General features: G+C 36.0%; 2 protein-coding genes and 1 long non-coding RNA gene across 3 annotated transcripts; 2 read left to right on the forward strand and 1 right to left on the reverse strand.

The window, feature by feature from the left end:
• On the forward strand, nucleotides 1-822 carry LOC132038077 (uncharacterized). The gene is made up of 3 exons (XM_059428803.1): nucleotides 1-78; nucleotides 167-535; nucleotides 628-822. The coding sequence occupies exons 1-3, from the start codon at nucleotides 1-3 to the stop codon at nucleotides 820-822; spliced, it is 642 nt and encodes a 213-aa protein (XP_059284786.1).
• Nucleotides 823-10,297: 9,475 nt separating this feature from the next.
• On the forward strand, nucleotides 10,298-18,026 carry LOC132036703 (uncharacterized). The gene is made up of 3 exons (XR_009409648.1): nucleotides 10,298-10,446; nucleotides 15,769-16,393; nucleotides 17,725-18,026. It is a non-coding gene; the product is annotated as an uncharacterized LOC132036703 (long non-coding RNA).
• Nucleotides 18,027-19,168: 1,142 nt separating this feature from the next.
• LOC132036830 (ammonium transporter 1 member 3) lies at nucleotides 19,169-21,691 on the reverse strand. The gene is made up of 2 exons (XM_059427223.1): nucleotides 20,759-21,691; nucleotides 19,169-20,092 (listed from the first exon to the last, which is right to left on the reverse strand). Exons 1-2 carry the CDS (start codon nucleotides 21,495-21,497, stop codon nucleotides 19,446-19,448), a joined length of 1,386 nt encoding a protein of 461 aa, XP_059283206.1. The 5' UTR covers nucleotides 21,498-21,691; the 3' UTR covers nucleotides 19,169-19,445.
• Between the last annotated feature and the right edge of the window lie 880 nt (nucleotides 21,692-22,571).

Consider the following 22,571-nt stretch of genomic DNA (forward strand, 5'->3'; position numbering starts at 1 on the left):
ATGGTTTCTGAGCTTTTGAAGCGTAAGATTATTTGTGATAGAAAGGATGAGATTTGGATCAATTATCGTGGCATGCCGGTTTGCTTTGGCATGAAGGAGTTTGCCATAGTTACCGGATTGAGATGTTATCCTTGTGAGCCTCTTCCTCTTTGTTGTATTAACCAAGCCGGCCCCGGACACCCAAGGCGCCAAGAAAGCAAAGGGTTCCAAAGCTAAGAATGATGTCTCTTTGGTAAACTTAGTGGGAAAGAGCTACACTCAAAAGAAATTGTTGCAAGATTTGGAGTCCAAAACATTCTCAAAAAAGCACAAGGAGGCACTGTGCTTAGTTTGGTTTGTGCACAGTGTTCTTTGGGCAAGAGACGTAAACTACAACATACCGCTTGGATTGATTAAACTTGCTGAGGACTATGATGCCTTCAACAACTATGCCTGGGGTTTTCAAAGCTTTAGCTTGACTGTTGAATATTTGATGAAGCATTTGAAGCCAACGGGGAAGACACAAAACCTATATGGCTTCCCTTGGGCTTTCATGGTAAATTTTCTTCAATGTTTTACCTTTTTTTTTTTTTTTTTTTTAATTATTTCAATCACTATTTTAATTTTTGATGGCATCTTTTTTTCTAGGCTTGGGCATTTGAAGCCATTCCTCACCTCAGGCATCAAGTCAAGGAATACTCCGAAGAAGTTACCTATCCAAGAATTCTTAGATGGCTCACTGCCAGGAACAACACAAAATTGAGTGTTGACCTTTTCAACCCCCCTAAGGAAGCTAGAAGCATTAGAACACAACAGATGACTAGGTGTTGCAAATTTTTATAATGTCGCAACAACACATGCATCTGTTGCAACAAGTTACCTATATGTTGGAAAATGTCCAACAGATAATTAACCTGTTGCAACAAGTTACCCAACAGATAAATTTGTTATAACATGCAACTAATTTTTTACAACAGATGAGTAACCTGCTGCAACAAGTTACCCATCTGTTGGAACACGTCCAGCAGATAATTAACCTGTTGCAACAAGTTACCCAACAGATGAATCTGTTATAACATGAAACTAGTTTTTTACAACGGATGAGTAATGCTAACAAGTTACCCATCCGTTGGAAAATGTCCAATGAGATAATTAAGTTCCGTTGCAACAAGTTACCCAACAAGATGAATGTTATAACATGAAACTAGTTTTTTACAACGGATGAGTAACTGTGCGCAACAAGTTACCCATCTGTTGGACAATGTCCAACAGATAATTAACCTGTTGCAACAAGTTACCCAAAATGATGAATCATATAACATGCAACTAGTTTTTTACAACAGATGAGTAACCTGCTGCAACAAGTTACCCATCTGTTGGAAAATATCCAACAGATGATCAACCTGCTGTAACAAGTTACCCATCTGTTGGAAAATTTTCAACCGAGATAAGATACGCCGTAACAAGTTACCTATTTGTTGGACATTGTCCAACGGATGTGTAACCTTTTGCAACAACCTGATAATTTATTTTAAATAGGATTTGTTTTTTATGATTTAGCACCATTATGATATATCTACTTTCTTGTTGCAGGTTGTGAACCCATGGCTTGTCCCAACAATAAGAGAGTTGGAGATGCCATGCCTTGTCACCTTTGTAGTCAAAGAAACGTGCTGATGATTGATTGATGGGTTCAAAGGGGAATTGGTTGAGTGACAGCCATCACTAGGGTTGATGATGTTGTAGCTGGTGGTGGTGGTCATGTTGTTGTTGGTCTTGGTGGTGATGTTCTTGTTGGTGGTGCTGATGCTGTTGGTGGTGTTGTTTAGCCTGTTGATGTTGTTGTTGGTGGTGGTGGTGGTGGACTTGGTGATGATGTCCCGGCAAGTTTCTTTCGGGGAAAAATTAAGTGGTGATGATGCTAATATTGGTGGATTTACTCCAGTTCCTGGATTGAGTGATTTTCCGGATTTGGTGGTAATTTTAGTGGTGGTGGATTGCGTGGTAGAAGATTTGCTAATGTTGGTGCCGGTACTTCTAAGGTGCCCTCGTGTGCTTTGTGAGTGCACCAGCTGCAAGGACAAAATGGATAATTTGATTAGAAAGGTGGAGAAATTGGTGCGGGCTCAAGAAGCCACAAACACTTCTATGCAGAGGTTGATATCCAAGAGGGTATCAATCCATCAAAGAATCTTTCCTCACCTTATACTCTTGTTCATGCCTTCGGAGGAGGGGCAAAGCAATTGCCAAGGCACTTGCATCGATTAGATCAAGAAGACTGTTGCTACTCCCGAAGTCAATTGAGACTCCTCTTCTTGATGTTGGGCCAAAAGTGCTAAAGAAGGTGGATATTTTCAAGCTCGTACATGCCCAAAGAAATAAAAACGTTGAGACTACAATCAAGTCCAAAAAGAGTGGGAGAACCATGTACTCAATGCATGAATTTGGAGCAGCAGACTTCAAGGCTATGACAAGTATGGAAATTTGGTGGGAGGATTGGGTAAGTTTCAACACTTGTATATATCTATCTAATTTAGTATGTTGTTGCAACAAGTAGATAATCTGTTGCAGCAAGTTAACTGGTTGTTGCAACAGTTCCTTTATTTTGTTGAATCTCGTCGCACCAAGTTAACTAGTTGTTGCAACAAGTAGATAACTGTGAATACGTTGCACTAAGTAACTAACTCGTTTTACTACTTTTACTTTAGTATGTAGATGAAGTCCTCGCTTCTAATGCGTATGAGGCAAATCAATTTCCCCGAGTACTATGATTCACCGATATAATCCGGACCTCAACTTTTACAACAACATGTCCAAGAGGTACGCAGAATTGACAAAAGAGAGTACAGTTCCAAATGCCGTGCCTCTGAAGGTTAGACTTGCTGAATTCAAGTGGGATGATGATATGGTCGACTATTGTAGGGGTGTCAGACCCTACCCGGGAGGCTGCTCGTGGGCTGGTGCAAAGAGGGTTTTAACGGTGATGAATATTAACGTCACACATTTTGTCACTCTCGAGTTCATGATTGAAGAGGAGTGGTAAATGGGTATGACTGCAACGTTCCGTCTATGAAGAATCGACTTCTTTTGTTTCATGGAGGTGATGGAATTGTGGCCCAAGTTATTGCAACAAGAGTGGAATGTTCGCACACTTGCCCGCAGTTACTCAATGAATCGTGGGAATTCAATAGGCTACGAATGCGCCCGCAATGTCACTAGTAAGGCATGTGGTTCGTGGTCAATTGCTTTTATAGAGGCTTTGCTTACCGGCACAATCGTGACAAAACCGAAAGTCTAATCGGCGACAACTCCGTAGGAGGATGCAATGGAGATGGGCATTAGGTATCATTGAAAAGGTGTTGGAGCCCTAAGATGGGTTGATAAACAGTTCATTGATTTTGCGTTTTTTGGAGCCAAAATGTGGCCTGTTGAACAATTTAAGTATATATTAGGAGTTTTTTTTATGACATTATGTAATTTAAGTATATATTAGGTGTTCAGTACTTTTCTAAGACATTTTATTAAGTATATATTAGGTGTTCATTATTTAAGTTGTGTTCAATATATTATGTTCAGTGGTTTCGATAGTTTTAAACAAGTCACAAAATCTAACAATTTGTTGAAGAAGTTGCAACAATCGACCCATCCGTTGCAACATGTTTTTAATATGTTGCAACGGATGAGTAAGTTGTTGCAACAAGTTGTTAATCTGTTGCAACAGATGGTTCAGTCGTTGCAACATATGGGTCAGTTGTTGCGACAAATCTAACTGTTGTTGAAGAAGTTGCAACGACCAACCCATCTGTTGCAACAAGTTTGTAATCTGTTGCAACAGATGAGTCAGTTGTTGCAACAAGATGTAAATTTGTTGCAACAAGATGTAAATTTGTTGCAACAGATGGTTCAGTTGTTGCAATAAATCTAACTGCTGTTTTAGAAGTTGTAACAAGTTGATAATCTGTTGCAACAAGTTTGTGATCTGTTGCAACAGATTAGTCAGTTGTTGTAACAAATCTTTCAATTGTTGAAGAAATTGCAACAACTAAACCATATGTTGCAACAAGTTTGTAATCTGTTGCAACAGATGTGTTAGTTGTTGCAACAAGTGCATTATCTGTTGTAACGGATGAGTAACTTGTTTAAAAGCTTCATATTTAGTAAACAATAAATATCATTGGTTTTCGTTGTTTACACCTAAATATGGGTGAATCAAATAATTCTCATCAAATTACACCAACGATCCCTCGATTTGGGAAGTATACGCTTAGTTGATCATATGTCCTGACTCAGAATACCATCAAATTAGCTAGGAACATTTAGTAAACAATAAATATCATTGGTTTTCATTGTTTACACCTAAATATGGGTGAATCAAGTAGTTCTCATCAAATTACACCAACGATCGCTCGATTTGAGAAGTATACGCTTAGTTGATCATATGTCCTGACTCAGAATACCATCAAATTAGCTAGGAACATTTAGTAAACAATAAATATCATTGGTTTTCGTTGTTTACACCTAAATATGGGTGAATCAAGTAGTTCTCATCAAATTACACCAACGATCGCTCGATTTGGGAAGTATACGCTTAGTTGATCATATGTCCTGACTCAGAATACCATCAAATTGGCTATGAACATTTAGTAAACAATAAATATCATTGGTTTTTGTTGTTTACACCTAAATATGGGTGAATCAAGTAGTTCTCATCAAATTACACCAACGATCGCTCGATTTGGGAAGTATACGCTTAGTTGATCATATGTCTTGACTCAGAATACCATCAAATTGGCTATGAACATTTAGTAAACAATAATTATCATTGGTTTTCGTTGTTTACACCTAAATATGGGTGAATCAAGTAGTTCTCATCAAATTACACTAACGATTGCTCGATTTGGGAAGTATACGCTTAGAATTTCCCATCAAATCAATGAAATTACCGTCTAATCCATTAAGGATGTTAGTAGATAAATATATTGATCACTAAATATCATTGAATCCCTTTGTTTAACACTAAATGTCGTTGGTTCCTCCGTTAATAACTAAACATATGTGACTTATATCCTAGTTGTTGCAGCAATTTCATGATATGTTACAACAATTACATAATCTGCTGCAGCAATTGCATAATCTGCTGCAGCAATTGCATAATCTGTTGCAGCAGTTGCATAACATGTTGCAACAAGTACATAATCAAAAAGACAATTGCATAACTGTCATTGCGCATTGCATAACTCCGTTGCAACAAGTACATAATCATTGCTGTTGAGTAACATAGTCATGTTGAACAAGTCATATCACTTGTTGGATGAAACAACTCATTCCATTTGTTGGATGAAACAACTTAAGGACTTTTCTGCAACAACTCATTCCATTTGTTGTAAAAACTCAAAACACTATAGGAACTTACGTAACAAGTCATGTCACTTGTTGGAAAACCAAGTTAAGTTAGCCGCAACAAGTTTGATTACTTGTTGGCAAAATCCCAACAAGTTACGGTTGCAACAGAATTTTTACTTGGTGGAAACTGTTCAGAAATTACAAAACCACATAACATACATTGGTGATTTGAGCAAGATCAACATATCATTTAAACCAATTTTACTAACGAGAAACAACATAAAAATGTCATAAAATCCAATTTCACAAACACAAACAATAGTAATTATTATTACAAGACATTGCAAATTTAACAACTAGGGAACAATTCGGTTTGGGCATGTAGTTTTTTTATGGCCAGCTGTTTTGCATATGGAGCATTTATTTTTCCTCGTTGCAAGTGATTCCCCAATTCCACGCCTCCTCTTTGTCCGTCTTCTTCCCGGTTTGCTCGGATCAACATGTGGAGGAGGTATTTCTCTCTCTAAAATCTCTATAGGAACTTCCCAAGATTCTTCAGAAGGCACGGGATTCATTTCCTCACAGTATGCAATTATGTAATTCTCCACCCTATAATATGGAGATGAGTAGTCATAAATCCGCCTTCCAAAGTCTTCACCATATTGGACTCGAAGCGCTGCCATAGCATGTGGGCAAGGTATTTTGTCCAGGTCAAAAACTCTACAAGTACAAGATCTTCTTTGCAGATCGACTGTTGCAACTGAACCGTGGCCGATGACGCTGAACTTGTAGTTGGCAATTTGATGGGCCAATAACTTATTACCCAAGTTGACAAATTTTGATATTTTTTTTTTCCATTAAGGGAACAAAGATGGTTGGTGAGTCGATGAACTCCATACGCCTCTCATGAAATTTCTCAGTAAACCTCCTGTTTATGGAATCAAATAGAGCAGTAATGGGAAATTCTCTTTCAACATTGAACATTGAATTCACCGACTCAGCGGCGTTTGTCGTCATAAAATTATACCTGACAAAACAAACATATTAGTGTTGGAACATGTGGCTGAGGCTCAGCTGTGTCAAAAATCACAACAAGTACAACATCTGCCGCAACAAGTTACCTATTAGTTGCAGCAGATGCGTTACTTGTTGGAAACAGAAATGTGCAAATACCTATTTCCGGGGCAGAATGCCCTGCTCCATCTGTGGAATCCAGCACGTTCAAGATGTTCGGCGGCCCCAGAACCAAATCTCTGATTTTATTGAAATGGTCATTTAAGACATCAATATTGTACGCTTTTGCTGCTTTATAAAATTGAGATACGACCCCCCCATTGTGAAAGGTGGTTCCCAAATTTTCCCCAGTGCCTCATGCAAAAACCATAATGACATGTAGGGAAGACAATTGAAACCGCCTTTTTTTTATACTTGGATGTCTATCGAAATTATGCACAACTCGGGGTATCCTCTATATAGCTTCTCATTTGTTCAAAAAAATATTTGTACGAAGCATCACACTCCTTGTCCACTACACAAAATGCCACTGGAAAAATATGATTCTCCGCATCTTGTGCGACTGCTGACAACAACACTCCTTCGTACTTGCTCCTCAACAACGTATACCCTTAAAATGGGCCTAGCTACATCATTCAAATAAGCACGCAAACGAACCTGATCAGTTATCTTAAATGGCAAGACCCTCTGATTTTCAAAAGAGCTGTGCATGTAAGTGATGGCAAGATCTTTTGGTTCACAAGTTAATTCGCAATAGGTGATGATTAGGTTCACAAAATCATTGAACATAACATCTCTTTGGACAGTCATCGCTATCGTCTCTAACGTGTCACTACCCTTCCATCGCCAAATATATCGATTGTTCTTCTCGATCCATTCACCATGGCAATCAACCCCTATTGTTATTGAGTCCCCCATTAGTGGTGTTCGAGGTACCTGAAGATATTTTGTTTAACAAAAAATTGGTCATGAGAGTACATACCAATCTATAACAAAATGAAACAGCTGCAGCAGTTGTTCCAACAGATTATTGACTTGTTGGAACAAGTGGACTACTTGTTGCAGCAGGTAATAAACTTGTTGCAACAAGTCACTAATCTGTTGGAGTCAGCTTCAGTTTTCTTGGGGTAATGTTTCAGACTGTTGAAAATATCCAACAGATTATCGAGTTGTTGCAACAAGTGTATTACTTGTTGCAACAAGTAGTACACTTGTTGCAGCAAGTCAATAATCTGTTGGAAGCAGCTTCAGTTTTTTGGGTTCTGTTTCAGACAAAAACTGAGCTGACTCCAACAGATAGTTGAGTTGTTGCAACAAGTGGAACACCTGTTGCAACAACTATACAACTTGTTGCAGCAAGTCAATAATCTGTTGGAAGCAGCTTCAGTTTTTTGGGTTACGTTTCAGACAAAAATTGAACCTGACTCCAACAGATAGTTGAGTTGTTGCAACAAGTGGAACACCTGTTGCAACAATTATACAACTTGTTGCAGCAAGTCAATAATCTGTTGGAAGCGGTTCAGTTTTTTGGGTTCTGTTTCAGACAAAAAGCTGAAGTCGACTCAACGCATCGTTGAGTTGTTGCAACAAGTGGAATACCTGTTGCAACAACTCACTCAGTTGTTGCAGGTTATTTATTTAACAATTACAACAACTTCATAATCTGTTATAGAAGTTGCAACAACCACATTATATGTTGCAACAACTACAACAGCTACTGTAAGTTGTTGGAAAATCAGTAGATTTATACCCAGGTGAAAAATTGAATAAAACAGCATTGTTGTACTTACCAAATGAGCGGAAAACACTTATGAAGTAATTGCCAGTGCTACACCAACAAAACCCAGTCAAAAAATTGCAAAATCGGGTGGTCACGTTTTTTTCTTTCTTGAGCAACAATGGCGGACGAAGAAGAAGAAGAAGAAGAAGAAGAAGAAGAAGAAGAAGAAGAAGAAGAAGAAGAAAGCAGAACAATGGAATGAGTTATGAAGTAATTCCCAGTGCTACACGAATGAAATCCAGTAAAAAAAATTGCAAAATCAGGTGGTCTTGTTTTTTTCTTTCTTGAGCAAAATCCAGTCAAGATGATGATGATGATGATGAAGAAGAAGAAGAAGAAGAAGAAGAAGAAGCGAGCAGCAGAATAAGAAGAAGAAGCAGCAAGAAGAAGAAGAAGAAACGAAGCAAAAAAGAAGAGCCAAAAATGGTGGAAACGGCGCAGGCAAATAGAAAAATTAGCGCGTTTTTATGCCTCTGTAGGGTTTATATAGGTTGGGTCAAAGTGTTAAAAATAAAACTTAGGGGCAAAGTATAAAAAATAAAGCTTGGGGTTAAAGTGTTAAAAATATAACTTGGGAGCAAAGTGTAAAAAATAAAGTTTGAGGTCAAAGTGTTAAAAATATAACTTTGGGGTGAGTCAAAACTCCCTAATCACTAATCCAAAAATTATCACCCCTACTCAATTAAAAAAACTAGAGTTACTTCAACTCAATTTTAAAACTTGTTTGTCACCAATAATTAAAAGGCCCAGCACAACATTTCAACACATTGAAAACCTTCCAAGTCTCTAAACTCAAAATGACCAGCAACTTTGTAGCAGGAGCATTTCGCGACCCAATGCTTTGGATTGATCATGCTGAGCTTTCTTGAATTTTGGTTCAGATAATATAGCATACCATGATTTAGAAACAGATTGAAAACATAACAAAGTTTTAACTGGAAGCCTAGTAAATATGGAAAATATGATCTCAAATGGAAGATTAATAGATGTATCACCTTCAATGGCTGGTCTCTTTTGTCCTTTCTTCTTTGACGTGCATAATTATAATGTCTGTTATCTTTTGCTGCATCAGGGTTTACTGCATCTTAGTAATATGTAGCTTTTTTTTTCTTTTTTTCTTTTTTTCTTTTCTATTTCTATTTGGACAACTGAAGGTACTATAAAAGAAGGAAAATAGTCTTTTTGAAGAGAAGGGATTCTTCTAAAGATTTATCTCATATTCACTTGCAATAACCTCTTCTTTGGTTATCATTTCACTACTACTAGAAAATCGCCTTTTTCCAGTTAGAAAATCCAACTTTTTATTTTTAGTTTTTTAGATAATGCATAAAGTTTGACGGAAAATTCCTGAAATATTCAAACTACAGTAGTTGGGCAAGTCATATGAAAATAGACCACATAATTTTGACCAAAAATCCAATAGTCGGAATATTTTTAAAATATTAATTAAAAATACGATAATTATCTACTAATGTAGTCGTAATATTTTTTAAAAATAATTAACTAAAAGAGTTATTAATATGCCAACAGTTGTACTCTGGATGATTTTAAATAATATTTTAAATTATATTAAGGCCCCGTTTGAACATGATTTGAAATCAATAATTATGAAATCAGCTTGATTTGAAATTGAAGTTATGTTTGGACTTGCAATTTAAATTTCTTAAGTTGTATTTTTCTCATAAATATGAAAATCCCACAATTTGTGAAAACTACCAAAACTTTCTCAATTCTTATACAATCTTACCAAATTAGCAAATAATAGTTCACTAGAAAAGTTAATATCTTTGGTAGAAGGCATTTCTAAGAAATACTACATCCATTAATCGAACTTTAATTCAGTAAAATTATAAAATTGAACATGAGTTGTAGTATAACTGCTACTATTCAATATAATCCTATCACATGGTACAGACAATCTCTTCACGTCAAGCATGTTTTTCGATTAGATGACTGAGAAGACGAATCAATATTGTTACTTTGAGTTAAGTTTTACATTTAAAGAACATATCTATCAACTTATTGATTTTTGTTTTCACAAAATATAAATTTACGCGTTAATTTTACATTTAAAACCACAATTTGAAATCACATATCATACTTTTTGGAGAGATTGAGATTTAAAAAAGAAACACTCAAAATATGAAATCATGGTACGGCCAAACGCCTACTAATTATAGTCGGGAAGAATTAATTAAATAATTTTTTGTAATCTTCCGACTAGTGTAGGTCGTAATATTATATTAGAAGATCTGGACGCTTTTGCCCTTTTTCCTCTCTTGTCTATTCTCCTCGCATGTTCCTCGAGCACAAAATTTGAGTAATTTTCGGTAAGTTTTACATCACTTCTTTTGAAGCTTTGAATGAAATGGGAGCAGATTTAATACATAAAACCCTCACTTGAGTAATCCCATACTTAGCCTTACACACAGTGTTTAATAATATTGGAGTGAAATGGAGCTGTAACAAATATAGAGGATTATTCAACCTGATTTATTTGGGGTTAATCTGTAGTGGGTAGTTGAGGTTGTAACGCATATTCTTGCATACTATTTTACTTGTCCCTCGGTTTCTTGTATACTTCTATTATCGTGTAATTTGTGCTAGTTACTGCTCTTTTTTCAGACTTCTTTATCATGCTTTTTATAATATTTTGCCACGGCTTATTCGCTTCCAATTTTGGGATTTCAATGGGTATGTTGTTTATGAGTATCAGAATTAGCTTCAAAATGTATTGTTTCTACACCGTATTTCGATATTGTGTATTGCTAGAATCTGTTAGTTTGGAGTGGATTGTTGGACTGTGGGTATGAGTAATCCCATATTTAGCCTTTCATGGTAAAGGCACACTGTTAAATATTGCAGTGAAACGGACCTGAATAGAGTTAACAAATATAGAATATTGATTGAATCTGACTTATTTTGGGGTTAATCTGTAGTGGGTAGTTTGAGCGTTGTCATGCGTATTCTTGCATACTAGTAGTCCTAGTGTTACTCTTATATTTTAATGTCCTTCAATTTTTGTTATTATCGGTTGTTTCTTGTACTTCACTTATCATATTAATTTGTGGGTGGTTGAGCGTCGTCATGTGTATTGTTGCATACTATTAGTCCTCGTATTACTATTGTATTTTCTTGTCCTTCAATTTCTGCTATTATCGGTTGTTTCTTGTACTTCACTTATCATATTAATTTGTGGGTGGTTGAGCGTCGTCATGTGTATTGTTGCATACTATTAGTCCTCGTATTACTATTGTATTTTCTTGTCCTTCAATTTCTGCTATTATCGGTTGTTTCTTGTACTTCACTTATCATATTAATTTGTGGGTGGTTGAGCATCGTCATGCGTATTCTTGCATACTAGAAGTCCTAGTATTAATCTTATATTTTCTTGTCCTTCAATTTCTGTTATTATCGGTTATTTCTTGTACTTCTGTGATTATCGGTTCTTTCTTGTACTTCACTTATCATATTAATTTGTGGGTGGTTGAGCGTCGTCATGTGTATTCTTGCATACTATTAGTCCTAGTATTACTCTTATATTTTCTTGTCCTTCAATTTCTGCTATTATCGGTTGTTTCTTGTACTTCACTTATCATATTAATTTGTGGGTGGTTGAGCGTCGTCATGTGTATTCTTGCATACTATTAGTCCTCGTATTACTCTTGTATTTTCTTGTCCTTCAATTTCTGCTATTATCGGTTGTTTGTTGTACTTCACTTATCATGTTAATTTGTGGGTGGTTGAGCGTCGTCATGCGTATTCTTGCATACTAGTAGTCCTCGTATTACTCTTGTATTTTCTTGTCCTTCAATTTCTACTATTATCGGTTGTTTCTTGTACTTCACTTATCATATTAATTTGTGGGTGGTTGAGCGTCGTCATGTGTATTCTTGCATACTATTAGTCCTAGTATTACTCTTATATTTTCTTGTCCTTCAATTTCTGTTATTATCGGTTGTTTCTTGTACTTCACTTATCATATTAATTTGTGGGTGGTTGAGCGTCGTCATGCGTATTCTTGCATACTAGTAGTCCTAGTATTACTCTTATATTTTCTTGTCCTTCAATTTTTGTTATTATCGGTTGTTTCTTGTACTTCACTTATCATATTAATTTGTGGGTGGTTGAGCGTCACGTGTATTGTTGCATACTATTAGTCCTTGTATTACTCTTGTATTTTCTTGTCCTTCAATTTTGCTATTATCGGTTGTTTGTTGTACTTCACTTATCATGTTAATTTGTGGTGGCCGAGCGTCGTCATGTATTCTTGCATACTATTAGTCCTCGTATTACTCTTGTATTTTCTTGTCCTTCAATTTCTGCTATTATCTGGTGTTTCTTGTACTTCACTTATCATGTTAATTTGTGGGTGGTTGAGCGTCGTCATGTGTATTCTTGCATACTATTAGTCCTCGTATTACTCTTGTATTTTCTTGTCCTTCAATTTCTGTTATTATCGGTTGTTTCTTGTACTTCACTTATCGTGTTAATTTGTGGGTGGTTGAGCGTCGTCATGCGTATTCTTACATACTAGTAGTCCTAGTATTACTCTTATATTTTCTTGTCCTTCAATTTTTGTTATTATCGGTTGTTTCTTGTACTTCACTTATCATATTAATTTGTGGGTGGTTGAGCGTCGTCATGTGTATTCTTGCATACTATTAGTCCTTGTATTACTCTTGTATTTTCTTGTCCTTCAATTTCTGCTATTATCGGTTGTTTGTTGTACTTCACTTATCATGTTAATTTGTGGGTGGTCGAGCGTCGTTACGCGTATTCTTGCATACTAGTAGTCCTCGTATTACTCTTGTATTTTCTTGTCCTTCAATTTCGCTATTATCGGTTGTTTCTTGTACTTCACTTATCATATTAATTTGTGGGTGGTTGAGCGTTGTCATGTGTATTCTTGCATACTATTAGTCCTAGTATTACTCTTATATTTTCTTGTCCTTCAATTTCTGTTATTATCGGTTGTTTCTTGTACTTCACTTATCATATTAATTTGTGGGTGGTTGAGCGTCGTCATGTGTATTCTTGCATACTATTAGTCCTCGTATTACTATTGTATTTTCTTGTCCTTCAATTTCTGCTATTATCTGGTGTTTCTTGTACTTCACTTATCATGTTAATTTGTGGGTGGTTGAGCGTCGTCATGTTTCTTCTTGCATACGATTAGTCCTCGTATTACTCTTGTATTTTCTTGTCCTTCAATTTCTGCTATTATCGGTTGTTTCTTGTACTTCACTTATCATATTAATTTGTGGGTGGTTGAGCATCGTCATGCGTATTCTTGCATACTAGAAGTCCTAGTATTAATCTTATATTTTCTTGTCCTTCAATTTCTGTTATTATCGGTTGTTTCTTGTACTTCACTTATCATATTAATTTGTGGATGGTTGAGCGTCGTCATGTGTATTCTTGCATACTATTAGTCCTAGTATTACTCTTGTAGTTTCTTGTCCTTCTATTTCTGTTATTATCGGTTGTTTCTTGTACTTCGATTATCACATTATTTTTTGGTAGTTACGGCTCCTTTTTTTAAGACTATTATTCGCTCTCGTTATTTCTTTTTTTGTGCTACTTTAAATTGTCTGTCCTTGTGCGGGGAGGGTCTACGGGAAATAGTCTCTCTACCTCCTAAGGTAGGGGTCAGGTCCACATACGCTCTACCCTCCCTAGATCACACTTTGTGTGATTTCACTGGGTATGTTGTTGTTATTAAAAGCTCAGTTTTCAGCTCTCTAGAAATGTATGGAAGTGGCAATACCTTGTAACTTTGCTGTGGAATTCGGGATAGTTATTTCATTTGGCCAAGTAACTTATTGATGTTCTAAGAAATAGAAACTTGAATGAGAAGTAATTCTAAGCTACTTAGAGAAAGATTTAATCATTGTCATTATTATACAGAATCATGGAGAAAGATTAACGAGAAGCCAAAGCCAAAGGCAGGAGAGGGGGTTTGAAAATAAAAATGTAATGATAATATAAGAAGAAAATGATGAAACAAGTAAGCAATTATGAAAGTGATGATAGTCATAATAGATAGACCCAAGGAAACATGCAGGCATCATAAGTCAATTAAACGTTCGGAGTAATTAACTAGTTTTATACTCAATGTCATCCTATCGTATTTTTTATTTATTCGAGTTTACTGTCCCAGAGATGTTATGTCAGCTCTCAGGTTGCCCTTGACTGTATTTCATATTAATGTTGGAAAGATGCTATGGACAATTGTCAATCTGCATAATAGTTCAACTAGTATGCCGCCAATGTTTCTTTCCAAAGGGTTGACACTAGGCTTTTGGTAGATGATTGTATTGGAAATTGTAGTGGTATAGCAATCTTGATCAGCTGAAATCAGTAAATGGATTGTTAAAATCCAGTTCTTAGTTCGTAACATTTGCACATCCAGTTCTTAGTGGTGTATTAGTATACCACTACTCTTTTTTTCCAACAAACTATCTAACCAAGTTAGAAACAACTGTAGAATAGTTTGGTCAATCAACTGTTCAAGCACAAGGAATAGACTTAATGTTATGTTATTTCACATTATTATATCATGTTGCACTTGACTGTATTTAGTATTAATATTGGAAAGATGCTATGAACAATTGCCAATCTGCATAATAGTTCAATTAGTATCCTGCCAGCGTTTCTTTCCAAAGGGTTGACACTAGGCTTTCGGTAGATGATTGTATTGGAAATTGTAGTGATATTGCAATCCTGAAGGGGAGCCTTGCTGCCATGTGACCAGGAGGTCACGGGTTCGAGCCGTGGAAACAACCTCTTGCAGTTGCAGGGTAAGAGTGCGTACAATAGACCCTGGTGGTCTGGCCCTTCCCCGGACCCCATGCATAGGAGGAGCTTAGTGCCCACCAGGCTGCCCTTTGCCCTGTTATTGCAATCTTGAACAGCTGAAATTTGTAAGTGGATTGCCGAGATCAGTAAGAACTGAAACTTCAAGCTATGTATGTGAGGCAAAAAAGACAGTAGCTTGCTCTTGCACAAACAGTATGATGGTCATATGAGGTTAATGTATAGTGTTAAATCTACTGTTCGGTTAGGTTCCTTTTTCCTATCTAACTATGTGCAATAAAAACAACAGATATTGATCCGCAATCAATAAGTTGTTGAAACTTGGTGTAAATAAAAATTCAAAATAGGCACCTTTTAATGAATATAATTATTTTAATGAATTTTAATTCCATATAGCTGATCTGTTTGTTTGAGCTAACATATAAATAAGATTTTAAAACTCTTAAGGTCTAAAGAGTTGAAGCATGACATGAGCCTGCTTAAATTGATCTGGGATAACAAACATGCTGGATTTTTTTTTTTTTTTTTGTTGAAGAATGAATTACCTTGGTCTTGTTTCTTTACTGTAGCTTTGTTAACCTGATCTTAGTATCTTTTTAATTCATTGAGTAGTGGACGTATTTATTTCAAAATTATGCAGAAAATATACAGATTTCTGTTAATGTCTGTCCTTTTTTGTATCAGTTTACTGGTTTCGGGAGTAAATCTGATTAGTCTTGTCACCTGGGCAGTGATCAACTTTTGAAAATTGTTCTTTTTGGATGTTGTCATGTTTTTGTTCTGTAATTTTCGTTATTACTTATTAGTTATTGAAAATGGCTAATATCTTGCAGATTACCCAGTGAAACTTGCTGTGGAACTTGAAACTGCTGCACGGTTGAGGGCTTCTGTGACAAAATAGAGGCGAAGCCAGGATTTTGGGTTCTGAACTTGCCATTGAACTTATAGATTGTCTTAGTTACTAAGTTTGCTAGCTACGCCCTTGGTGACAACTTTAATGGCGGATAATTGGATACCTACTAGAGGATGGATGTTTGCCCCCAGCGATACTGAAATGCTTGATATTCTGGAAGATTATGCAACGGGACGAGCCAACCCGCCTCAAGCTACAATCAACTTTGCAGATGTGTATGGCGATATAAACCCATCGGTCTTCTTTGCTCGTGCTGTCGGAGACCCTTCAAATCCAACAGTCAAATACTTCGTGACTACTACGAAGGAAATTTCAGCATCAAGGTTCTCGAAAAGTTTCTGGAAAGAAGACAGCCAACCTATAGGCATTATTAATGAAGCCACGGGTGAAAAAAGAGGTTTCAAGAAGCGCATGAAGCTTCAGATGGATAATAGCTGGTGGATAATGATGGAGTATTCATTAAATTCAAATATACCAGGAGTTCAAGAAGATTTAAAAATGAAGTCATCTGCCGAGTAAGGAGAATTCCAACCAACAATCCTGAGGTACGAATTTAAAGCTTTTTAATTTTTACAATTTGGTTCAATTATACACTTTTTTGGATTAACTTCTATACCTTATGTTCCAGTTTACGTGAACCTTTTTCGCTTATGCAAAGGTTGACCAATATTTTGAAATACATTTTATTTCATCATATTGACATGAAAAGAACTGCAACTTATAGTATATCTTGTGTAGCTTTTTAATATCTAAATTTTAATATTAAGATATTGAATTAATCTAATCTAATTTAACTTCACATATTAGTCAAATTGACTCTCGAAAAGCGAAAAAATTCATTGAAACTTAGGGAGTACTCTTCAAGATAGGTTGTACCTTCCATGGGAAATAGATCAATTCTTGAAAGTAGTAAGAATTTATTAAAGAACTTAAATTTGGTTCAACTATTCTCTTTCTTTCTTAGATTGCCTTTTTTTTTTTTTTTTTTGGTTTCCCATCCTGTGTCCGGTACCCACATTGGGGCCCGACTAAATCCGGATTCGTGCCGGGTAGTCCCACATTGGGGGCAAAGCACTTCCTAACAATGGTGACTCTGTACCCAAGGGGGCTCGAACTCGAGACCTCTTGGTTAAGGATGGAGTAGTACCAGGTTCTTAGATTGCCTTGTTCTACTTTTCAAGTTACTCGTCTCAGTAAAAAGAATTACGTAATTTAATGTGCTAAATTGGATTTTACTTCGAAGTTCTAATTTTTTTTTTATTATTGGGCTGTCAGATTAACTTTAGATTGGTTGTAGGGATCTAGTAGCTCAGTTGGTTGGCTATCTGAACTTTCACCTCGTTGGTGAGGGTTTGAATCCCCACGTTGTAATCCCCTTCCCATTTCCCCTTCCCCTACCCCTATGTAATAAAAACAATTTAAAAAAAAAAAAATAATAATAAAAAAATAAAAAAAAAATAAAAACTTTAGATTGGTCTGATATTGCTTACTAATTACCACTCTACCTAAAGAAATAGTACTTAATTATGATCGTACAGAATTCGTAGACTGGCTTGCAATACTTTTGAAGTTATTTTGTCTAGGAATTAGTACCTTTCATGGAAATTACTACTACGAAAATTCTTGAAAGTAGAAGAATTTTATAATTTAAAAATTAAGCTAAATATCTTCCATTCATTCAACCTCTTAAACTAAAAGCATTCGACGGATATATAACATACGTATAATATGTGTATAAGTAAGTATATTTAATGTATAATCTATATATACCGGCTAGAAAAAGTTAACTGTGAATTCAGCCGGTTATTGGTGTAAAGATCCCAATTAACTGAAGAATTTAAAGCTTTATAATTTGGTTGAATCATTCTATTTTCAGGCCCAGGCCCAACAACAGTAAGAAACCCAAGCCCAGCAACAGCAAGAGGCCCAAGCCCAGCAACAACAGGAAGGAGAGCTGATCATTGACTTACAACTAAAGTTGTGATTTGGTAGCATAGGATACGATTTTCCCGATATACACATTTTTGGTGACTAAGATATCATATCGTACTACTGATATACGCTCTCCTACCCAATTTGTCTGATACACTTGGGATTTCAAGAATCAAATGAGCTTTTCTTTTAGCATAATTTTGTCATATGCCTTTTGGATGGTTAATTATTGTGACTTATAGAACTTTTATAGTTCCCAAATCTTTTTCTTTTTTTTGTTATTCATCCTTCACCCTTCGCTTCTCAGTCATGTTGGAGCATATGAAATCTTCATAGTGTTCCTGGTATCAAATGTTCAATCGAGGGATAAACTTCAAATAATATTTAATTCTGTTTTACGTTTGGGAGCAGTGTCACTGAAGTTTTCTTTGTCAGACTTGTCTGTTATGATACTATACATTGTTAACACACTAGTCAAAACTTAGCCATTTAGTTAAAGACATTAAATAACCAAAAGCCAGGTTCCATGTCTGCAATACTTACTATGTGTTCTTGCTCAGCAGAACACCAAGCGGCTATTGCTCTATTATGTTCATTTCAGGTCAATGTTGTACAGATGTGTATGACAAGCTTTAGACGTAGCTGTACCATCACATGCACCTTTTCTAATTTTTGATGCTCAAGATCTGTCATTCCAGTTGATCAATACTAATAAGCAAGTTAGTCTGGTTACTTATATGGTTTCTGGTGTTATAATTCCTTCAGCAGGTGGAAAACCTCAAACTGATGCCATACTTGTACAGATCAAGGACTGTGTTACTATTTAGTTGTGCAATGGAAATAGGGCAACAAAATTGATCCAAACAGTAAAAAAATTAAGATTTTACTTCATTTTCACATTCCTTATGATGGTTGAGATTTTGAAGCATTATGTCCTATGAAACAGCATGTGGCTGCCGCAATAAATGTCAATAATTAATGGAGGGTTCTCTGATATATGCCACAAGTTTTCTCAGTACCAAAATATACATGTTCATTGAATCATACTCAAAAGTCGTTAAACTTACTTGGGGTGGCTCGACGATGGTGGTGGCCTGAAGCAAAACTATATTAAAAGGTGTATTAAACTTTTTCATAAAATCATACAACAATGATGAAATAAAAATGAAGTTGCTATTTTGTTTATAGATAAATTAAAGACGAAGTAGCTAAATCAGAGAAACTATGTTGAAGTTAGAAAGTGAAATATCAAAATCGTAAAAAAAGAAAGGAATGTACATGGAGGAAAAATTAGAATTGAAGAGGAAGGTAAATATACAAAAAATGAGAGAAAAAATTACCCTTATTCATTCACTGATCTATATACAACCTCAACCAAATACAAAAAATGTTAAAATTTGGAATCTCTTATTAATATAATTACATAAATTACAAAACAATAGAGTATGGAGTAGTATTTTGGAACTTTCAGAATTTGGGGCCTAAAGCCATGGCTTGAGCAGCCTCTTACCCTTCAGCCGCCCTTGAAGCCCCCAAATACAGCAAAGTTGTGGGAAAATTACAAAGTTGCATAATAAATACATTGGATAAAAGCAATCTTTTAGCTGAGGTGTGCACAAGTTGGCTTAGGAAAAAATAACAATTTTGCGGTGCTGCTTAATCTTATCATTGGTGTTGCATCCTTAAATACTCACCATAGAAGCGATGACCGCTTTCTTCTTGACTAGCATCGTAGGCATAACCTCCATGACTCGAGATATCAAGACCAGCAACCTCCTCGTCTGACGATATCCTCAGAATTCCAAGTTTCTGAAGTAGATAGAATAGAGGCCCCATTGTCAAACTTACCCAAACAACAACGCTCAAAAGTTCAACTATTTGTGCCCCGAATAAACCCCATCCGCCTCCTAAAATTAGCCCGGAAGGTCGTATAGTTTGTGTTTTACCAGCATTATAAGCTTGTAATACAAATTCTTCTTTAGCAAACAACCCTGTAAAAATCAAACCCCAAGCTCCACACCCTCCATGCAATTGTGCTGCCTCTAACGGATCATCGAATTTGAATTTAAGCGCTAAAATGTTGAGTCCAATTAGAACCCAAGCTGCACAGAACCCACACACAATTGCAGCCCATGGTTCAACCACTGAGCAACCTGAAGTGATCGCGACGAACCCACCAAGGACTCCATTGCATACATCCATTGCATCCCAATGTCCCACCAGTATCCTACGACCGAACAAGGTGACGATCCCCGCCGTGGAGCCTGCCAGCGTCGTTGTGACCGCGGTCCGGCCCACGGAGGTCCAGTTACCTGTTGGGATCGAACTAATAATGCGTCATGCGGAAGCTAACAATTACATACATTTAACAACGATAAATAAGAAATAAAGAGAAGTATACTAAAAGAGTGCATAATACTTCATATGGTTTGGTCAATTTTTTATCCTGCTATTTTGTGGTTGTTATTTTCCTTTCTATCATGTTTGATTACACTTCTTTTGAGGGTCTATCAGAAACAATTTATCTACACCCACAAAGGTAGGGGTAAGGTGTGTCTACGTTCTACCCTCCCTTGACCACACTTGTCCACTTGTGGGATTACATTGGATTTGTTGTCAATTGACCTACGTTAGAGAAAACTAATAGTAATATAAAAGAAAATATATAAACTATTGAGAGAATAATATTCCCCTAAACAAAACTCTTTTAACAACGACATTGTGGATGTTATGGTGGGAAGGAATAATACTCACTTTGTAGAAGTCCAAAGTCTTTTATCTAAAAAGACAAGGGTTATCCAAATATGAAAAATTTATATTTTCTTTTTGGAACAAATAACGATCGGTAAACTTTTCGTCCTTCCTTCACAAAAAGGTAAAATTTGAATAAGGTAGAAAATCAAGTAAATCCAAATAAGATAAGAAAATCATGTAAAATCCAAATAAGTTAAGAAAATCAAGACAAACTCTAACATTACCTTGGTCGACCATATGTGGGTACGGGACAAGAATCTTGTTGAACGAGCCCGGGTTAAACCCGAACCATCCAAACCACAACAAAAATGTTCCAAGCACAACTAGAGTTGCATTATGGCCTCTCATTTTCACAGGTTTACCAAATGCATCAAATCTTCCAACTCTTGGTCCTTCAATAATTGCACCCCAAAAACCAGCAATCCCACCAACCAAATGAACCACACCACTACCAGCAAAATCAATAGCACCAGAATCAAATAATAAAGAACTTGAATTAGGACTTAACCAACCATTAGAAGACCAAAGCCAATGTGCAACAACAGGATAAACAAAACCAGTAAGAAAAAATGAGAAAAAAAGATAAGCTGTAAATTGTGTACGTTCAGCTATTGATCCACTAGTAATACCAGCTACAGCAATAGCAAAAGCCCATTGATAAAGAAAGAAACTATAGTCATAAGAACTTGAAGGAATATCTTTAAGTGCAAAATAACTAGTGCCTATAAATGGATTCGATGACTCGCCAAAAGCAAAAGCAAAACCGAAAAGGTAATAAGAAAGGCTACCAACAACCGCGTCAACGACGTTGGTAAGCATAATATTCAGGGCGTTTTTCGCCCTGACTGAGCCTGCACATAGCATGGCAAAACCTAATTGCATTATAAATACTAAGTAAGCTGAGAATAAAAGATAAATGGCATTTATGGAATCTGTAACACTAGCTTCCCATGAAGAATCCATTGTTGCTTAAGAAAAGATTGATATTCTTTTCTTTTTTCTTGGTGTATGGATACTTAAAAGAAGAAATTTTGGGTGCTTTTTGAAGGGTAGTTTAGTGAGCTGGCAAAATATAAGTGGGGTGGCTCCCACAAACTTGGAGGAGTATATTCTCAAGGACTTGTTTTGACAAGTTGTGCATTTTGAATCAATGAATGGTTTTGGTATGGATAACAGGAAATTGGGTGGTTCCTTTTAGGATAACGAGGATATCATCGGTTGGACAACTTGGTTCTTTGACGTCATAGAATGAGTAAAAAGAGAAAATATCTGCACGTGGTAGAAAAGAGAGTATATATTACTAGTAAATCTCATCTTTTTTCATTTGTTTCTCTTATTTGCTTTTTTAGTTTGTTTTAAAAAGAATATCTTTTTTTTAACTTGATAACTCTTATTCCTTTCTAATTTAATATATATTTATTTAAACTATTAATAAGTGAGAGTTTGGGTATGACGAAGGGTGTTTCGGTAAATTTAAACTATTAATATGGGCGAATTGGTAACTTGACTGCATTCATTCTGAGTAAACACGCGTCCGTTCGTTCATTCTAGAAATTTCTTCTTCACTTTTGCTTCTCCTCTTTCATCACTCTCCCTCTCTCACCCTTTTTGCTTCAGTTCTCTCTAGGAGTTTGTAGGTTTTGGATCACCATTTTTAAGTTTATTTTGTTCTGAACTCGGTATTAGTTTGAACTATGCTTCGTTGTTTCTTATATCCATGTCAGCGTCTCTATAATGTTCTTAGTCTCTGGTTAGTTTTTGATTCCTCAAGTGTTGCATGTTGGTACGTAATTTCTCTTAATTACTGTTTTCATTAAGGACTTTGAGATTTTGTCTTTGGGTTTTGAAATTGAAATATAAGAAATTTTAGAGATGGACCAAATAATTAAAAGGTATCCAATTGCACATTGGGTTTTTCTTTTGGAGTTCAATAGGAGGAGGAGGAGGAAGAAGCAGTAGAAGAAGAAGCAGAAGAAGAAGAAGAAGAAGAAGAAGCAGGAGAAAAAGAAGCAGGAGAAGGAGAAGCAGAAGAAGAAG

The sequence above is a fragment of the Lycium ferocissimum genome, chromosome 11 (genome assembly GCF_029784015.1).
Source record: "Lycium ferocissimum isolate CSIRO_LF1 chromosome 11, AGI_CSIRO_Lferr_CH_V1, whole genome shotgun sequence".
NCBI classification, from domain to species: Eukaryota; Viridiplantae; Streptophyta; class Magnoliopsida; order Solanales; family Solanaceae; genus Lycium; species Lycium ferocissimum.